Here is a 22,019-nt window from a genome sequence, read left to right as displayed (position 1 = left end):
TGAGTATACAGTAATGCCTCTGTTTTTATATATTATCCTCCTTGGTAAACCATATGCTGTTCTTTCAAAATTATATAAATAGTAGTATTCCTTCTTTTCATTCAGATATTTTTTTTTCAGGGCTTTTGTTTTTGATAAAACAAGGAAACGATGCCTCTGGTTGCCTTTCAATAGCATGTCAAGTGGAGTAAAAAAAGAATTCGGCCATGAGTTTGACCTCTATGAAAACAAAGGTAACTGACATTTTCCTAAATATTTCATAACGAAATAAAATATGAAATAACACATCTGTCACTTCCTGCCTCCCTGCTTTTCCCCACTGATGTTTCCATTATATGATAATATGTTATTGCAGTTAATTCATCCATTAAGCCTGATGAAAGGAGTACCAGTTTTAGAATATTTCCCCAGTTTTCTATAAACTAGATGTCCTCCTTCCTCTTTGGTGTTTTTGAAGGGAGCATCTCTTAAAACAGGCATTCTTCCTATTCTCCTATTTTAGGAAGTATCTCCTTATCTTATTAGATTAAGTACCCTGTATTGTGTTGAATTTTTAGCTTATAGACTTTTAATTTTAAGAACTTTGGATATCTAATCTATTATAGTGATAATCATTGATAAAATATAAAATATAGAGATTCTGGACAAATAAATTGGATTTATAAAATATAAAATATGGAGATTCTGGACAAATAAATTGGATCTATACCTAATAATATAGTTTAAAAATTTTTTAAAAGAAGGTATAATTAATATGTACAAATAAAAAATGGTTTAAAGTATTTTTATATTTTTTTAAGTTGTAGATGGATACAATATCTTTATTTTATTTATTTAGATATGGTGCTGAGGATTGAACCCAGTGCCTCATAATTCCGAGGCAAGGGCTCTGCCAATGAGCCACAATCCCAGCCTAGTTTAAAACATTTTTAAAAAGGGATTTAGACTGTAATATTTCTTAATTTCTCTCTTCTGGTGGTCTGATATTGTACTCACAATACATTTACATTGTTCAAAAGCAGAATTATGTAAATTAAATCATAAAATACTAAATAAATATCAATTTACAAATCAAATCTTCCATCATAGAAAACAATAATCATGGATTATGCACATGAAAATAATTTTTATTTTAAAATTAGTGTTTTCAAAAATACATGATGTGTCCTATTAAATTTGGTTATTTGATACTATACATAGATTTTTCATGTTGATGGGTTAATGTTTAAATAAAATTAAAAGGAAATTGATGGTAGAAAATAAGGTAATCTTTCTACATATTCTAATAATTCTGCAAATCCATAAACAACTCATAATCTAACCTAAGAGCATTCGAATTCATTCTTTCTTTTAGTTTGTTAACAGCTATAGTACTATTATTTAATAGAAATATACAGCTTCTTAAAATTCAGCTTTCTTGTAATTTAGCAGCTTAAATATTGGAGAAAATATGGAAAATAGTAACCAAACTAATATAATTATCATATATATACATATACATATCACACAATTTTACCTAGTTAAAAAAAGAAATTAATTTTGTTATCTTAAACTTCTGAATTCAAAACAGTTTAAGAATCAATTTTTATTTTTAATATTTTCTTAAGACTATGCATGTGAGCAAATCACAATGGCCTGGCTACTTGAGAATATAGACTACTATTCTGTGTTAAGTATAGAGATTGATCTCTGTGGTTATCTATATTTAATATACTCACAAAATTAAAGCTTCTTAATAGTCTTCCTGTTTGTTTTAGATTATTCTGAAATATGTTATTTTGAAAACAGTAGAAGCTTTAGGAAAGACATATCTATGTTATTTGAAATAGTTTACCAGAATTAATTTCTTACAGATTTAAATGGAATTTTATTTTTTTCTTCAATAAATACAGCATACAAAAACCCACACAATTTTAATAAGGTTAAAAAAAGACACATTTTTACAACATTTTCTTTTGCTTTTTCAATAGACTACATTAGGAACTGCATCATTGGTAAAGGAGGCAGCTACAAGGGAACAGTGTCTATCACCAAGAGTGGCATCAAGTGCCAGCCCTGGAATTCCATGATACCCCACGAACACAGGTAAGAACAGCATGAAGAAAAGAGGATGTGGCCTCTGTCTTTTGCCTATTAACAATCTCACATTAGTCCATGTGAATGATTTTACAGTTCTATGAAAACTTGGTCAACATTGCTGAATTGTATGAAATCAAGGCTTATGACTGATATTTACCAAAAGAATAACAAAGTTATATTAAAATGTGGCCTGTATTTTCTTACTTTAATGCTTAAACTTATTAATCTTGATGTTTGTGAACAAATAGTGAAAATATACATTATGAGGAAAAAAGATTTTTCCTCTTTTTGCCTTTGAGAAAACACTATGTAGCTAAAGGGTTGATAGTGATAAATCAAAGTGTATCAGACTCTGACCTTATGTGGGCTAAGGGTACTTTAACATTGGTGGATTCCATCTTTGCACATTAAAATCACCTATTGCAAGCCCTTGAAGAATCTTACCATGTGGAGAAACATAGCAGTTAAATCAATCCCTGGGGGGAATGGGATACCAGTGTGTTTTTGGCAGCTCCCCAGATGATTCCAAAGCACAACCAAAGCTGAGAAGCACAGCTAATAGCTCATGCCTCAGAATTACTCCCTTCACTATTGTCTAAAAAAGGATAAAGAAAATTGGAAATTAAATGTCTACACTGAAGAGAATTGTGTTTATTATAACTGATGAGTATTATTTAAAGACTGGTAAACATAATATTCATAGGCTCATTAAATTAAGAGATTTAATCATTGTGGAGGAAAAATATATGTATCTAATACCTACCAGAGAACTAAATATAGCCATGGTTTTGCAAATTTATTTCACAAATAATTTTAACAGGAAATGAAGTTGTTTTTAAAACAACTCTCCTCTGGTTAGTAAATACATTGGATGATTCAGTTTCCAGTGGCAAGTGCCTTGCTGAGCAGTTTACTGGTGTATCTCACACAGTCATGCAAACATTGTAGTGGGTTTTAGTTCTATTTTATATACATGGTGACACTGTAGCATAAAGAACCTTAGTGTATTTCTGTAAATAGTAAATAGTATAGTGATAAGCCCAATCAGTATCACTATGTAACCTCTACTTGTAACAACTCTACGGCACAAAATACTTGGCTTATCAGTAGGACACAGTCTGTGACACATTGTTGCAATACTAATGATGACTTGGCCTTGATGGATACACTTTTGATTTTATTCTGCTTTTTATTAGCATACGTTTGTGATATGGTTGATTTTGCTTTAGTAAACAGAGATTAGTTATTTGTCCCACATATAAAGAAAGAGTTCTTTCTCAATAGGACCAAACCCTGATCTTGCCTAGTTTACACCACCTAGTTCAGTGTCCAAGCTGAACCGGTTAACAGTATTTTAATAATAGAACATCCAAATACAATTTTATTTTATTTTATTTTTTGGTGCTGGTGATTGAACCCAGGGTCTTGGGCATGCAAGGCAAGCACTCTACCAACTGAGCTATATCCCCAGCCCCATTTTAATAATAGAAAACTATTTTTTCAAGTTAGTTTGTAACAGTTACATGGAAGTATCTTGGAAACTATCTTTATGTTACAAAATGAGCAGTATAATTGATTTTTTCTTAAGGATCTGCATAATGAAGCAGACATTTTATTTAAATAGGTAGATCAAAGTGTTTCACAAACACAGAAATAGCATTTGAAATCAATCCAACCTTAGTCCAAGAGAGTGCATTGAACTGACATAGCAGAGGTCTTATTTCAATCCAAATTCTCTATGATTGTGATTCTTTGCTAGAGGAGTAAATGCGAAATATATCTCTCTGGGAACTGGCTTCAAGTCTAATCAGCTATTTACCAAAGAACATTTCCTTGTGGTATAGAAGTTTATGGCTGAGGGGATATTGTATTATTAATCAAATTATTTTTTTGTATCCAATGGGAGCAACATTTAATTTTAATCAATTAGCAGCTTATGGAATATCTGCTTGATAGCTTAATGCTTTTAAGTGTTAACTAAACACCAATTTTACAGGAAATAGAAAAATAACTATGTTTGTGTCTGAAGGAGTGATTTACTGTTGACTCCCTAAATTGAAATATTTTACAAGTGGCTTAATGAAAAGATGATGATAGATGATGAAATTAGTATAGAAGCTTAACCAGAAAATCAGGTGACCTGATATCTACATCTATATCCTTCATTAACCATCCAGCATTCATTAAGGAAGCAGATGATGGAATAGATCAAGTTTCCTCTGAGCACAGTTTATATTAGAAGAAAAGAAAGGGAGGCTAGCACCCAGAAGACCTAGTATATATTTCAAAATATATTTGGATATAACCCAATTTCAAATATTTCTTCTCTCCTAAAGCCTTGCTAACAGCAAGGACAGAGTACTAAAAATAGCACGTGTGTGACCAAAAGCTTATTACAGAGCCTACAGACGGGCACAGACCTTGTGTGAAGTAGGCTTTTGTAAATATTTGTCACAAGAACACTCACAGGTGAAAAGGCAGAGCCAGCCTTCATCCCTTGACCAATTATGGGATGCTGAGGAAAGTCAGGCTAACCATCTTGGGACACAAAAGAAAACCAGTTTGGGTAAAAGCTCAAATATACCAAAGAATGAAGAAAAGAGATGCCCCACACTGTTTTTTAACCTCAATGTTCTAAAGAGGCATCTGATATGGTTTGATTCAGAATTGTGGCAAGAAGCCCAACTTTGCACTTTATGAAGTGTTTTGGGAAAACTTTATTCAAATTTTGACCATATCTTGTTTTAATTTCTACTTTATCTATCTCTCTTCCTTTCTTCTTGTTTTTTTTTTCTCCATTAAATTATTGATTGACACATTCACTACTTAATAACTTCTCTTTGGCTTTGCAAATCCACTAGAAAGATGTATATGTATTTCTCTCTCTCTCTCTCTCTCTCTCTCTCTCTCTCTCTCTCTCTCTCCATACATGGATTTAAAAATTCTCTTTAAGACTTTGGATATTGAATATGTGTGTATTGAATGTGTGCTAAAGCCACTAAACTTAATTTAAAAAGGACAGAAATGCAACATATAGTAATTTTGCTCATCCCATTTATCCTTTAAATGAAGAAATTAAAATAATAGATAAATTGTTTAAGGACCATGTCATACCCTAGTCAGGTGAAATATATGAGGCAACAATATGGTTTTGTGATAATAACTACTTATTCTTACCACTCTACTTTTTATATATTATAGAGTTTTGGAAGAATTTTCGTAAGTTTGACTTCATGAATATAAGAAAGCAAAAGTCAGTTTTGATTGTCAAAAAAAAAATGAGTATTATATAAATTTTCTATTTGAGGATAGGCCAAAAAATGAAAGGAAATAATTTCAGGGTGTCACAAATAAGAAAAGATAGACTAAAAAAATATTCTGGAATGATGGAGCTAAGACAATAAAATAAGTTTTTTTAAAATTAATAACTGTTAGAAACCACTGTGAAATTATGATGAGCTTTAATTACGACCTAATGTTTTATTTTTATATCTGCACACATCTAATGTTAGTGAAGTAAGGCTATAAACTATCTAAAGACACTTTGGAGTTGCATAGTGTTTATAATATTTAATTTGGTTCATTGAAAATGTTGACTCAATGATAAGTCTCTTAGAATAGGCTATTTCTTTTTGAGCACTAATTTATATTTTCAGAGGACTTGACTCTGGTGTATGTACATTCATCTCTAAATAAAAGAATTTTATTGCAAAACATCGCTTGGTACCTGACCTAGGCCTGCATACATTCTGTGTTATAACATTAAAAAATGATTTTTTTCTTTTTGATTGACACATAATGTCTGTGAGTTTATGAGATGAAACATGATGATGCATGTATATATTGGCTAATGACCAGCCAAAGGTAATTAGCATATCCATTTCATAATTAGAACTTTCACTGAGTAGGGAACACATTTGAATCATATTTATTGAGAGATTGAAATCCTTGGACTTTAAGTACATGTAGAATTCTGAGATTCTGAGATCAACAAAGCAGAAATAATTTTTTTTTTTTATCAAATACACAATAGAAAGGTGAAAATGAGACATGATTTTCAAAAAAACCTTTTTACTGGTATAATCTACAGATGCATATTCCTTTATTAATGATTTTTCTGTGCAGCCTAGCAGACAAATGTATCATCATTGAGTCCAATTCCATGAGCAATACAACAAGAATATATAGGCTTTGGCCTGTTCTGATGTGTTGGAATACTTTATGCTGGTAACAAAACTATCACAAAGGCACTAGAAATTTTAGGTGAAGGTAATGTACTGAAGTTACAGCACCCAATAGCTTACTATTAGAAGTTATATCTGGGAACAACAAGTCCAAGTTATAATCAATACTAAAAAATTTTTGAAGAGAATAAGCAATTGTGTTCTTTATTATGACATCATAGTGACTACAAGGTTGAATGTGCTTAATCATAGGCTGCATTTCTCAACTATCGATTACTCCATCATCCTTTGAACATCTTAAAACAACCACATAAAGTTATAGGTTATGTTTGTACTCAGTGTGTATATAGCAAAACTAACAGGCTGGGAGAGGTTGCCTTTCTTGCTGGGTGTCACAGTTAGTAAGAGAAAGAGCTGACATTAGAGCCCAGATTTGATTCAGTTTTGTATTCTTTGTTCATGTTATTTCATCAATCTGTTTCTCAATTGTATAGAAGGGGGCGCTAGTCCTCAAAAGAAAAGCAGTTATCAGACAGCTAAGGACCTTGCATAAGCAGGGTAATGGTGAGATGTCGAAGTTGATTGCAGTGATTTCTCAGTTCTCTCTTTGGTGGCCTTGCCCAAGCACTTGCTGTCTTCCAGTGAGCTTCGGAATTGTATTTTTATGATACACCAATTACATGCTTGAGTATTTGCAGCTTAGAAAATCCAGATACTAATAATTCTTGATGTTGAATATGGAAGTTCAGTAAGGAAAACTTTAATAAAATTCAAGTATTTTATGAATATATGGAAATGACAGAATTTAAGATATATGAAAGTATACATAAGAGACTTAAGGGTTTCTTTACTTTCAGAAAAAGCTTACTATTAATTCATAAAATTAATAGGCCAAACATAAAGTTGCATGCTCTTATACTGTAATGATTATCATTTTAAAACTAGCTTTTTGCCTTCGAGCTATCGGGGTAAAGACCTACAGGAAAACTACTGTCGAAATCCTCGAGGGGAAGAAGGGGGACCATGGTGTTTCACAAGCAATCCAGAGGTACGCTACGAAGTCTGTGACATTCCTCAGTGTTCAGAAGGTAAATGAACCTGAATGCCGTGTGGGAACTCTATTCCCCTGTGTAGAACTGTAACTCACATTAAAGCTTAATAGGAGCAAATCAATTACAAATAAACATCTTGTTCTTTCAAATGCAACCATAGATAATTATTTGAGCATTCTTACACAATGTTTTACAATCTGATGATTACCAGATTACTGCACAATAATGGAGCAAGCTATCCATTTGAATTTAAATGTCAGCCTGAGATATCCCTTTGGGGAAAAAGTTAAAAGTGGGCATACTTACCTGCTGTCTTAAGCTCACCTACCTCCAATTCTGCTTTCATGGATCACCTGAAAGGAGCTGAATGAAATTAGCTCTTTAGCAGTAATGGTAGGTCTGTTCATCCAGCACGTGCTTCTGTCTAGATTTGGTCAAAGCTGCTCTGATGTGGTATGTCCAAGGTCTGTGTACCCAGAAGAGAATATAACAGGGGCTCAGCGGAATGTAAGTTTGAAACCCTTGTGTACATTTCATTTAATGAAAATGTGACTAGAACCAAATTGGACACAGACTGGGACTGAGTGCCACTCAGAATAGTATCTGAAGAGATGGAAGCAGTGGGCCCCAAATTTTCTTGAAGTCAGGTACCCTAAACCCATGTCTATATTGTTTTTTTTTAACCAAATTCTCACAGCATAAAGAGTACTATTTTTACAATTTCAGTGGAAAATTGAGTGACTGACAAGATGGAATAATAACCATTTCAGCATTGTATGTGGTTTCAGTTTTCTTAGTCATTTGGCTACCAAATAGCTGGGTTTTTCAACTCTGTCAAAAATCTATAATTCTCCAAATCCAAATGAGATATGGATAAATTATTTTAAAAGTTCATTAGGATTTTGAAGTCCTTGGGGGAGGGGAAGGGACTGCTGGAATACTGACCAATTTTTATAATAAGATATTTTACCTGTTTATTAACCAAATATTTTTTTTGAAAATATATCCTCCATGAGTATCCTTTTATATTAGGTTCATATATATCAAATAACAAGTAAAGGACATTGTTAGCTAATTGTCACAGAGAAGGCAAATGTGTTTTTTGTTATTAGTTAATTTATAATCCTTGACTTCATGTGGTGGAGCCAGTTTCATCTGTTTGTAAATTCTTACTTTTTATTCCATGTCATATTCTGTTCTATATAACTTCTTCATTGTTTTCTTTTCTTTTAAAAATAATAAACTTATCTGTGATAACATTATGAACAAGTCTGTTTTGTATGAATAAGTTGTAATTAATATTTGTTTTAAATTTGCACATGGAAGAAAAAAAATCCTGTTTTAGGGGAATATCCACTATCACAGAGATTGAAAAATCATTGACAAGGAGTTTTGTTTATTTATCTAAAATTCTTTTGACCTGTTAAAGTGTTTTCAAAGGTAGGTCATTTGATCAAACTTTATACAGTTTAGCATGTATATTACCTGCCTATTCCTGTGGGAATGAGATTTTCAACCCCTGGTTGATAAGAAAAACCTTTATCAGAATACACTGATGTAGATCTTGATGAACAGGTGATGGAGAATAAAAGTGTTATAAAATAAATAATTTTTAAACTCCTATTTTCAGTTATCCTTATTAGAATGTAATTCTGTAATATCCTTTAATAATTTGAGGTCATCCAACCTCACCAGAAAAGGGCATTGCTCGTTTGTATTAAAGGTCCGTGACGTTTTCAGTCACCCCCTCACTAACGGTTGCAGATATGCTCTTTCTGGAAACAATTAAAGGTCTGACAATGGAATAGCCTTCTTTCAGGGGAAATGAATCGACACCTGCCCTGTAGGCTAAACATATTTCAGGGAATGTGAACTGAATCATATATAAAATTCAAGCTTAAATTAAGCAATATGTTAGTAGGATTTTAATGAAGAGGATTCAAAATAAGCAGCATTGTCAATACATTCAAAGAGAAAAAGAGCTATTTATAAAATGGGTAAAAAAAAAGAAAAAAGAATGCAGATGTGATGTAAACGTCTACTAAATACATATATGATGGAGAAATCTCACAATCTGAAATGCTTAAATAGTATAATGGGTGGTCCATTTCTATCTATGGATATTAACTGGCAAGTATTAAAGGTTATGAATTAGGTAGTAATCCTCATTTTGTATATTTAAAATTACAGAGGAAAACATGGTAGTTAAACTTTTGGACTATTAAAAATATATAGAAGAGTATGTATGTTTAGATTTTTTTTGTAATTATATTAAACTCTTGATTGAGTGATTGTCTGAAATTTGGCTAGAATTTTGGTTCATAAAATAATTATATGATATCTTGTTTGATATTATTTTCATACAATTTAAAGCTGAAATATATTAATCACTCAAAAATAACTTCTTTTTTCACATTTAGCATCTCTCAGAAAGAAGGAGTAAGTTCAAAGGATCTATTGTATAACATGATTACTAGGGTTAATAATAATGTGTTATATTCTTAAAAAACGAAGATTGAGTTTTAAATGTTCTTAGCACAAAAGCAATAACTGAGCTAAAACATATGTTAATTAATTGCTTTTAGTCCATCTACAATGCATATATGCTTTAAAACATCATAAGTGATAATATATATGTATATATATATATATACATATATATATATAATTTTATATGCCAACATAAGAAAAAACATTACACAATTATGTAAAGAAAATACTACCATTAAATGCATAATTTAAAAGTATAGAAGGTTGAGGTACATAAAATTCCATTTATTGTTTTAGTATTTGGGATTTAAAATGCTCATCAGTCACTGGAACAAATGTCATGTTTAGTGATTGTCATGTACTCAATTAAATATATTTTAAATAAATCATAATCATTATTTTTAAAATACTTTAAAGTCCCAAACAACACTAAAATAACTTTATGTGTATAATTTCATATTCCATGTGGAAAAAACCTTAAGAAATAGACTTAAATAAAACAACTTTCTGTAAGTGTGAATTTGTGAAACTATTCATATTTTAATCATTCAGTTTTGCTGAAAAAATTGCATGTATGGATTTTTCTGAGGGAGTACATTTACTGGAATAAAATAAACAGTGACTCAAAATAGATCCAGATACTTTGAATAATTGTTTTACTCTGCAAACTCACAACACATGAGGTTTTATGATTAAGGAAAACAGTACACAATATTTTCTTGGGTTGGTATGATGATAAAGATGTTAAATTAATCCTGATTATATTACAATTTATGTGTAGTTTTTATAGTTTTCTACTATTTTTTAGGTCAGAACCATTCTTAGACTATTGAACTGAAGAATAGTTAATGTGATCTAGGATAGTACTTTGCTTTTATCTTTATTTTTTAAAGGGAAGAACTTTCTGGGATCATTAAATAATGAACTGGCAGTGACAGACAGGGTCCAAGGACAATCCTCAACCCCCTTGCACCATTGCATGATTCATACTTTCACCTGTTTGCTTGGGTATGTGGACTTGGTGTGAGCTGTGAAAACTTATAAGATTCTTAGAATTTGCAAAGGTTGAAAACTAAGTTCAGAATTTTGGCCTTCTTGAGGTAATTTTTTTTTTATTAACCTGAGAGTTTAATTCAATAGTAAAAAAGGCAAACTTTCTGGTTACTTACCTAGTATAAGTTGACCAATCTAGTTGCTCTCCCATGGCCTTTTTTTCTCTATCCTCCAATAGGTGAGAATTCAACAGGAGGGTAACCTACTCTTCTAAAGAATAAGGCAGAAGCTAATGGAGATAATTTTGAATAAGGGAAGAATATGGACTTCCTAAAATTATCAGTTTATCTTAAAATATGGCCAGTTAGACTTTTTCAGAAACGTGTAAAAGTATATAGAACAAAAGGAAAATTGGGACAATGGAAAGAACTGTAGACTGTGTGGGTCAGAAGACCTGTGTTCCAGACACAGGGTTGACATTTTCTATTTTAGGTAAGTCTCTTAAAATTTGTGTGAGTTGTATTTTCTACATTGTAGCAATCAAAGAATATCTTACATGTTAGCAGTATATAATAAGTAATCAAAATGATGCATATTTTAGCATCTCAGTTCTATCATAAGACACATTTAATTGCTACTCTTACAACTTTCATTGCCTTCCAAAATCTAATTATTTTTGCTAACTTGTATTTATTATTTTTTATCTCATTGGGCCAATAACCACAGCCATAACTCTCTGTTCACTTTATTACAAACAGAACATACTAGTTCATGTTTTCATACCATTTTATTGCAATTTTTCCTTTATTCCTTATCCAGCTCTCATCTATCTTTCAAGATCCAAGTAAAATTCAGTCTCTCTTAAAAATCCAATGCCACCAAACACTTAGAACTTTAGAAGAGATCACAGTATTTACAAAATTGCTACTTAAAATGAGGGTCCAAGTACCAGCAGCATTAGCATCCCCTGATAGCTTATTATTAATGCCCAATCCAGAATCACTGAGTTAGAGTTTGCTTTTTAACAAGATTTGAAGGAGATTTTTATGCACATTAATGTTTGGAGAAGAATTGACCTACCACAGTCATTCTAGAAAATAGTCATCTTATGGAATCATCTGTTTAATTTGTGTAGCTATCTTTTCCTAAGACCAATAAAATTCAACAAGTCTGAGAAGAGTGTTTTATAATAATGTTCATAGTATTGCTTCCCAGAAAATAACTCTATTGTCTCTCATTAGAAGGATATATACTATTACAAAATGCATTTGCTGAAGGAAATATAATAGATATATTCTGATTCCTGAGTGTTATTGAAGAGTAGAAATTAGACATTTGGATGCTTACCTTTATGAATGACCACAGCTATCCTACTTTTTAATTCAGTACAAAGGAGCAAACAACAATGATAAATGCTTCATCCTTTTCATTGAAGATATCAAATCATGAATTCTTTTTTTTAAGGGGCACCAAATAAATCTACACTCCATTCAAATGAAAAGCTGAAATGTGATGATGTATAACCTATTCTGAGCATTTCAATGAGGAATTGACTTTGGCTAACCTGAGCATCCTTGTCAATATGCTCTTGAACCCCTCTGATTTACTTATTGAGTGTATTCTGGGGAATCACAGTATCAAATGAGGGGAAGCTGAATAGATCCCTTGTCTTAGTTTGTGAATTAACCTGCATGAAAAGAAGTAGATGGATCAAGTCAATAGATAGATCATGTGTTTCAGAAAGTTAATAGTTAATGTCCTTCTATGTTGTAAAAATGAGAGGCTCAAAAGTGATGATTCTAATATTATATTCCAAATTACTACCAATATCCATTAGGCTAGATTCCAGTGGATAAAACTAAACATTGATATCTTTCCCCACTTCAACTAAAGTTAGATGATCAGTAATCACAAGATACAAATGATGTGTCTGGGGAAATTTGCCGGATTCGTAGGAGAGCCAAGCAATGATTTATTTTGCAGGATGCGTGCCTTGCTACAAATCAACCTTCTGTTTGTGAAGTCTCATTTTCAGCTAGTTGACGTGATTCAGAGTTTTCATTGTGACCTAAGAGACCAGCCAGAAGAGAACAATTAATTAACCTCACAAAATCACCAGTAAGATCCTGCATAATTAGATCAGCTTATACATTTTAAAAAGAGTGGGTACAAGGAGTTCAATAGCAGGTCATTTTCTATCCTGTGCTGGATAAGAATGTGAGCTTGCCCAGCCAACACAACATGGATGTTCACTAACAGAAAAGATCTGTGACTTCGTTCTTTCTTTCTCTTTCTTTGTTCTTTCTAATCTGTGTCCTTTGAATTGCACCCAATTTCTGTCTGCAACTGGTTCCTTAAATACATTGGTTCCTGATTATTGAATTAACCATAAGAAAATACCATGTACTCATTTTGAATGGTGCAATTACTATATGTGTATTTGAAGGGTGAGTTGAGAGAGGAACCCTATTGTGCTAAAAATAGAGACACCAAGATCCTTGCATTTTAGACCAAAAAGAGAAAAATTTCCAATTGTCCATCTTATATTTTTGGTCTCTTTGTATTGACATACAATTGGACAGTTACTGAAAAATTTTACAGTTAGCATCCTGGCCCTCAGGTGAATCTGTATGAGACTAACATACTTAAACTATATAATGAGTTCCATAGCATGTATTTTATGCCACTATTTATGGACATTAGTCCCCAATTTAAAATTAGGGTGGTTTGTAGGGTTGTCTAAAAATTTGTTTGCTGAGAAATTGATTTGCTGTTCTTTAAATGAAACAGTGGTGTTCTTGAGTTTGCTGTCAGAAACAATTAACATGCCATACTTTAATTTTATTAGTTGAATGCATGACCTGCAATGGGGAAAGCTATCGAGGTCCCATGGATCATACAGAATCAGGCAAGATTTGTCAGCGCTGGGATCATCAGACACCACACCGACACAAATTCTTGCCCGAAAGGTAAAATACCAATGAATCTTGCTTCCCACGAATCTCTGTATAAACTGTTATTTGTTTCATGATAAGATTCCATGAAAACTCTTTGTATGATGTTTTAATGATGGGGCTTGAACATACTTCAGAACTCCCCTAAACATATGGCCTTTTCCTGAAAGTGTTGTTGAAGCTGAATATTTGGGAGAGGTGTCTTTTGGGGAAAAAGGATTTATGATGAGGTATATGAGAATATTAGGTATGCTTTTTATTGGTCTTGACTGACTAGTTGAGTCTCTAAAATCAGGAAGGTTTTGGACACAAGACTATATAGTCAGGTACAAAGTAGAAGCAATAACAGAGCTTTCTTTAGCAAAAAAAAAAAAAAAAAAAAAAAAAGAAAGAAAGAAAGAAAAAAGACAAAAGACAGAGCCAGTTCACTGATGACCACTTTGATAGGCCCAAACCATGAAAGGACTAATTACTCCTAAATGCAAGCAAATATCCTTCCAGAGCTGCATCTTCAGAGACTTACATTCTGTGGGTCATATGAGTGACACCTGAACTTAGGAGATGTCTCTGAAAAGTGAATGAAAACTAGTGCCAATAATGCATTAGCTGTTTTATCCTGATGTATTTAAATATGGCGGACAGGGCCAGCTTTTTCCAGGAGAAGGTTTTGAATTTATAGTTGAAAACAACAACAGATTATGTCTTTTGCTAGTTCATTTCACATGAAATGAAGTGGAAAAAACAAAAGAAAAGAAAAATAAATTCTTTATTTTTACTAGAAAGAATAAATATATAAATATTGCAAAGAAAAAGCATCCCTACTTTCCTTTGGAAATTGCTACAAGGTATTTTTACTCTCTTCTTCTATTTTTTTTTTTTTTGGTAGTGATTGTTGTTAGTTTTTGCCTCTTGTTGTTCTTTTAAATGAAATTAAAACTCTTGATTTATTTTTTTAAATGCATGTCTTTTCTTTTAAGTTAGAGCAGAAGGGATGTGGTAGCAATTAAAATCAGGTTACCAATTCAGGACTCTGTTAATTTAAAGGGAGGTGGGATGTGGAGAAAGTGGTGTGATGGAGTTTGTCTCTTGCCCTGGTGGAGTTGAGGGCATGACCTAGAACAGCTCCATTTTAAAACTGAGCTATCATTAGTAACAGAGCAATTGAAACCAAACTTCCAATTGAACTTTAAGCCCTAGAGGAGGACCTGTTTTCTTAATGAGCATTCTATATGTGGTCATGTTTTTTGCAGTCTGTTTCTTAATTGGGCTGTATGAGAAAGGGATTCAGTTGGAATCCCAATTGGTGGACAGGTATACCAAATGGATCTAACTTATTAGCACAGAGGATGATACTCTATTCTTAGTGGAATATGCAGGTAGATTCAATAGTTAATGATCAGCAGTCCCTATAAAGCAAAAGATGAAAAAACTGGAACTTTCCCTAGCTAGTATTATCCAAACTAAGTAGAAAGTTATCTTGTGAGCTGAAGGCTAGGTGTGTTCCCAGGCAGATTTACGTGACACTTCTCTCGGTGTGGTTTGCAGATACCCCGACAAGGGCTTTGATGATAATTATTGCCGCAACCCTGATGGCAAGCCGAGGCCGTGGTGCTATACTCTTGACCCTGACACCCCTTGGGAGTACTGTGCAATTAAAATGTGTGGTAAGTTAGGGTCAAATTTATTGCTTCCTTTTCCTCTCACAGACTGGATCTAAGCAGGCGATTATTAGTGAGACAGGTTAACAAGTATTTGACTTGATGCTTTAATGCGTGCAGGTTTTAATATTTTAAGAATGTGTTATATACTCCTACCCAATCTTTTGAATTTTCAGAGTTGTTATTTTGGAAGGGGTTCATACATAAATGCACACATATATTAAAAAAAAAGTATTTGTACATATGGTAAAAATGTAAACATTCTAATGTTATCAAGAAAACAACAACAACAACAACAAAAATAGTGGAGAAAAAGACCAGGGAATATGCAGAACATTGTAAAGTCACTGGGATACTAAAAGTTGGAACTTTGATTCTTACCTTCTAGTCCTGGATCCTGGATCCTTTCCCTCCCTTTTCTCCCCAGAGACAGGAACATTAGTTGTCCACTGGCTGTGATCCTTTTGGTGAATGACAAAGGTGGCAATGAGGAAATCTGAGTTTAACTGCAGAAATTTATCCAGCTCTCCTGAATTTATGCCCAAAACTTAGTTTTCCTAGTCTTCCTGTCCCTTTAACTTTAGATATGTAGTCCTCTCTTTCATGGCTAAATCCCATGTTTTTGATCTTTGAAATTATACTGGAGACTAATTAGATATAGACTTATTTTTTGTTTGTTTGTTTTCACGAATAGAGCTCTTATCTTTTCAACTAGAACCTAAAAGCTTTAAGATCAATAGAGCTGTATAAATGTATTAAGATGTGATAATGCTTAAGTTGGCATGATAACATTGCCTGTAGGCATCATATAGAGAAATAAATATCAGCAACACAAGGTCAGGGACCATAAGTAACACAGTTATGAGAACATGGACAGATATTTGCATATTTCCCTGTAGCAGCCTGATGTGGTTAGTATTCTGAAGAAACCTAACTCAATATCATTCACGCTATTGTGCTGTCAAGGTGAATCTCTCTTTAGCACTACTAATAAATGGAAATGTTTTGGGCAACTCATAAAGACCACAGAAAGGCGATGTGCATGGCATATGTGAAATAGCTGCAGAATCTGAAAACCTCTCAGAATGAAACAAAATGTTCCAGGGAAACCGAATCATCTGTTTTGTCCTTAAAAAAAAAAAAAAAAAAAAGATGACTTGGTGACAGTGTTGCTCTGTATAGATCGAGTTCATTCCACTCATTGACTTGTTTAATCATATTAATTTTTCTGTCATTCTGAATCAGTTAGGTTCAATAAACCAACTGTTTCTTCTCTCTCTCTCTCTCTCTCTCTCTCTCTCTCTCTCTCTCTCTCTGTGTGTGTGTGTGTGTATGTGTTTGGTACTCTTATAACTCTTGTATATAATAAGATAAGAATACGCACACATGTTCACATGCATGTTCACCCTATAGCATGATTGTACTCACAAAGATGTCCATATTGCCCTTCTCTTTGGTTCTCAATGAATCCTTCAGATATTTTTAAAAGAAATTGGGAAATAAAAAAATAAAATGAATCTGACACTTCCTAAATATTAAATAAGTTTCTTTTCTGTCTAAAGGGGAATTGGTGAATTATGTAAGTAACATGCAGTAATTCTGATGGCTGTGTTAAGTAGAGTGTGGTGCTTTTAGGATGTTACTTCTAATAAAATAATATTAGGATTTGTGAGCCAAACCTATGTATTCCAAATTAAAATAATCTTCTGAGCTTTGAAAATGTTTAAAGATTTATTTATTGAAGGACAACTTTGAATTTAAGAATTATTTGATTGCTCATTTAGAGATTGGAAAAGGCTATTATTAAAATATTAAAATAAACTTGACATTCTAGAAATTCTGAGAGATAAGTTTTTTAAAAGTATTATAATTACACATAGTTTGGGGGTTCATTTTGCTAAATTATACATTCGATCATAATACTCATTCTCCCCATTTCTGCTTCTCCTCCTTCCCATTATTTGCTCTCTTCTACTGATCTTCCTTTCGCTCCTTTATTGATTTATTTTGCTTCATAATTTCTACATATACATAAAGGTGAAATTCCCTTTGATACATTTATATATACATACAACATGATTTTGTTAAATTTGTTCCATTGTTTCTTTCCCTTTCCCATCCATCCTCCTTCCCTCCCTCTTGTTCTCCCACTTCTACTCCACTGATCTTCCCTCTAACTTTAGGATGTTCAATTTCCTCCCCTTTTGTTCTTTCCCTATTGTGCTCTGGCTTCCACAAAAGCAAGAAAACATTTGACACTTGATTTTCTGAGTTTAGCTTATTTTACTTAGTATGATTTTCTCCATTTCCATCCATCCATTTATCAGCAAATGCAAATATTTCATTCTTCTTTATGCCTGTGTAAAACTCCATTGTGTGTGTGTGTGTGTGTGTGTGTGTGTGTGTGTGTCTGTGTGTGTGTGTACATGCCATATTTACTTGACTTGCTCATCTACTGATGGGCATCTGAGTTGATTCTATAATTTGGCTACTGTGAATTGTGCTACTATAAACATTGTAGTGGCTGTATCATTATAGCATGCTGATTTTAGTTCTTTTGGATGAATATTGAGGGGTGGGATAAATGAGTCATATGGTGGTTCCATTCTTGTTTTTTTTTAAGTAGGAGAGAGAACATTTTATGAATAGTTTTTAAAATGTTTTGGCTTGCATATGTAATAAATCCTCTAGTACAAAACTGAGAAATTTGGTGGTGGTTTCAATAATGTGTTAGATTTATGTAGTGATAAATTACCAAAAGCTTAAGAGTCTTAAAACAACTTAGCTTTATTATAATATTGCATTTGTGGGTCTGGCATTCAGTGAAAACTCAAGTGGATTCTCTGTTTAGGTCTTGCAAGGTCAAAATCAAGGTGTTTACTGGACATGTGAGCCCATCTAAGACTCAGCATCTTAGTTCAAGTTCACTGATTGTTGGCACAATTCAGCCTCTTGTGGATGTAAGGATGCACAAAGCCTGTACTCTCTAGAAATTTCCCAACATTCCCTGACACATGACCCTTTCTGCAATATGTCAGTTTACTTCTTCAAGGCAAAAAGGATATTATCTCCAGTGCCTTGGGCTTCTGACCTCTATAAACTTTCCTCCCCCGCAAAGCTCACCTGATTAGGTTGGGCTCACATAGTTTAGTATCCCTTTTGATTAAGGTAAAAATCAATTTATAGCAACTATAATTATACATGCAAAATTTCTTCACCTGTGTTGGTGTAAAGAAATCTAATTATGAGTCTCCTTGTATTTAGTCTTTTGGTATTCACAAATATCATCCACACTCAAGGGGAGGTGATTACACAGAACACACATGCCAGTGGGTGGGGATCTTGGGAACCAATTGTAACAGACAATTGGTTATCTGATTGCAACTGATTATTTTGTATTATTAAATTCTTGAAACAACATTCAGGTTATCACTTAGTCTGGACTAGCTAAACTCATTCTGGGTTTTCAATATGTTTGAAGAAAATAATAGAGTTGCTAATTGTTTCACTTTTTCTCTTGAAAGTTGAAGAGGGGTTTTAAAACTTTTGACTCATAATTTGTTACCATTTATTTTAAAAATAAGGTGATTTTATTTACAAAAAGGGTGCTTCCCATTGAGTGTCAGTAATTCTTATTTTGATTCTACAAAATGGTTGTGAATAGTAAAGAATAGGTAGAATAGCCTCATGGTATTTAAGATATGGCAACTATCTTAAATAGTTGGTAGGTTGGGTAGGTTGTAGGGTAACAACAGAAACTGGAAGATGATTAGAAAATCTAAATTGACCAGGGCAGATAGAGCAGGATCCAAGAGTAGCCAAAAAGTTGCCATGAGAAACACTGAGAATAAGCAGGAGGAGTGGTCACATCTGACTTATGGTGTAGAATTGTGGTCCTCAAACTGATGTATGTGAAACCCAGGGAACAAAAAGACTCTTCCAGGGTTTTGTAGTGTGGACCTATGATGTAGCTTTTTCATCTACATATGAATTATTTCCCAAAGTCCTCAGCATGAGATGCATGTGCTCCTCAGAAGTTTGGAAAGTTCAACACCTGTTTTCCCATCCATATTGCGCTTTCCTGCTTTACTGGATAAAGCGAGATTTCTCATTCCTCTCAAATTCTACTATAGTACATTGCCCTGGGTTATAAAAACATTAGGGACTAAAACAGATATCTTTGAAAATACATTAAATATATATTCATGCTGTTTGTCATTATGAATCACTAATAGTTGTATAACTCTATCCACTTGAATCTACAAATATGCACATATGTGCTTTTGTGGTGTGTGTGTGTGTGTGTGTGTGTGTGTGTGTGTGTGTATGCATAGGCATGCATTTATCTCTTAGAAATGTGTGGTCACAGGAAATTCTAAAGTTTACTTGCAATATATGAAAATCTTTCAGAGCACTAAGATGAAGAGAGGAATAAAAGACTCTCTAACATAAAATACACAAAATAAAGGTCAGTAAGAAATAGAGTACAAATTAAGGCAGTCAGCAGTGAGAAAAATGAGATGAGGAAGGATATGAACAGTACTAAAGAGGTAGAATGTAGAAGATATAATGGCAAATTAGATATAATGGGAAATGAATAAGGAAGGAGAAAAATTTAAAATATTTTCCAAGTTATTGGATAGATGCATGTATAAGAGGCATTGTTTTGAGGGGAAATGTAATGTTTAATTGTGCTTATGTTGAGATGGGGTGCTTGGCATCTGTGTACATAGAACATAGAGATTCACTTTTCTCTGTGAGGTTACAGAATGTGAAAAGTAAACAGTGACAGCAAGAACCTTGTGCAGGGGACCCTAGCAAGCACATAAAGAATATGGAGAGGGTGGTTTGTCCCTTTCTTCACAGCACCCATTCAATCAGTATTTGCTGAGCAGTCATTACAGATCAAACAATTTTCTAGACCTTTGAAATGTACAAAAGGGACCAAGGGCTATAAGAAAATTGAAATTTCAGAACTTTAACAAGAACTAGTAAAGAAAAGCTGACACAATCTTGATACTGAGATAGTCATGCCTTTCAGAGTCCAAGCTTGAATATTGCTCTTGATTGCTTTTCTGCAGACTGAACAACAAATTTGTTCCCATCACTTTGCTTTTGAGCTTCTTAAAATCACTGAAATTGCTATCTTTTTAAAAGATATTTATTTTTTAGTTGTAGTTGGACACAACACTTTTATTTCACTTGTTTTTTTTTTTTTTTTTTTTTTTTTTTTTAATGTGGTGCTGAGGATCCAACCCAGGGTCTCGCACATGCGAGGCGAGCGCTCTACTGTTGAGCCACAACCCCAGCCCCTGAAATTGCTATCTTACAACCACTGAAGGATGAATGTTGCTCGTTGTCTGTATGTGTGTCCCAAGGTGCATTGCCACAGGCTTCTTAGTTTTCCTTCTTGCTAGATTCCTGAAAAGGGGATATCGACCCAAATTTCAGCAGGCCACAAATATTTCAGCTATATAAAACTTTTAACAGGGTTCTGAGAAGATGAAATTTTAAGATATTGCAAACACAACAAATTTAAACTCCTCTATGGTTTTTGGAATACTAATTTTCTTATGGTTTTCCAAATAGCTGTTTGTTGACAACTTTTAAGGGAGAAACAGTATTTGTGGAGAGTAATTATGTTTTTCTGAAGTGAACAATAATAGGTCGCTGGCAATTGAAGAGCTCCCTTGTGATTGATGTCTCTTAGAAAATTTCATTTATGTTTAAAAAAATCAATTCAGACACTTCTTGGATTGAAGATACCTTTTTACTGTTCAACATTATTGGGAACCCCAAATTGATTATATGACTCAATATGTTAGAAGTTGAAATGGAAACATAAAAAATATTAATTTATTAACCGTGACATTGTAAGTTTTTTGCAAATCCAGAATCTTTGTAAATTTCTTAATGTCATCTTAATTGAAGACTCCTGGCTATCTTACATTTGCTTTTGCCTTCTGTCTTTCAGTCTTTTGGGATAGCACAAATCACATGATTCCCGGAAACTCTACTGTATAAAGGACAAATGACTTCTTAACATTATTATAGAGATAGTTTTGATCTCTTAGGCCCCTGAGAGGATTTGGGAAGCTCAAGTGTCCCTAAACTCTCTGGGAACAGCTTTATGCTAGGTGTCAGACCTAGTAATGCATGGTCCCCTTAGAGCACACAAATCAGGAAACACCTGTTGACTGCTTCAATTCTTCCCCATCTCCCCCTACCAGCAACTGTCAGGTTGGAAACTTTTGTCATTACCTTCTTTTCTGATTTTCTTCAATAATCCTAAAGTAGGTCTTCTCGGCTCTTTAAACTCTCTTTGGCATGATTGGTACCACCATTTATCTTGTTTAAAAACCAAAAGCCTAGAATAATCCTACATGTAGTTCTTTCACCTTCAATCCATCACCTAGAGCTGTCAATTTCATCTTCTATGTAAGTACCCTGCAAAAATGGCTATTTCAGGTCATCACCGTCTCCTTTATGCAAGAGAGTATTAGTTTTCATTGTGAATATTTGAATGGTCGTCTGAGTTGACTTGTCTCTCTATCTTCTGTTTTCCCCTCCCATCCCTTCTCCACACCGCAAAGAGAGTGATATTTTAAA

The 22,019-nt window shown here is 33.3% G+C and overlaps 1 protein-coding gene across 2 annotated transcripts in view; it reads left to right on the top strand.

Moving 5' to 3' along the window:
- Window positions 1-22,019, top strand: part of Hgf (hepatocyte growth factor) — a 73,293-nt gene that overhangs the window by 10,781 nt on the left and 40,493 nt on the right. The window contains exons 3-7 of one of the 2 annotated variants that reach the window (XM_026384974.2): window positions 121-233; window positions 1,971-2,085; window positions 7,224-7,351; window positions 13,647-13,767; window positions 15,298-15,416. In XM_026384974.2, the coding sequence (XP_026240759.1) occupies window positions 121-233; window positions 1,971-2,085; window positions 7,224-7,351; window positions 13,647-13,767; window positions 15,298-15,416 (596 nt within the window). Of the gene's footprint in view, window positions 1-120; window positions 234-1,970; window positions 2,086-7,208; window positions 7,352-13,646; window positions 13,768-15,297; window positions 15,417-22,019 lie in introns of both variants that reach the window. The other variant, XM_026384973.2, reaches the window with a different exon arrangement.

This window comes from Urocitellus parryii, chromosome 3, assembly GCF_045843805.1.
Source record: "Urocitellus parryii isolate mUroPar1 chromosome 3, mUroPar1.hap1, whole genome shotgun sequence".
NCBI classification, from domain to species: Eukaryota; Metazoa; Chordata; class Mammalia; order Rodentia; family Sciuridae; genus Urocitellus; species Urocitellus parryii.
This window is presented reverse-complemented; position numbering and strand designations above follow the sequence as displayed.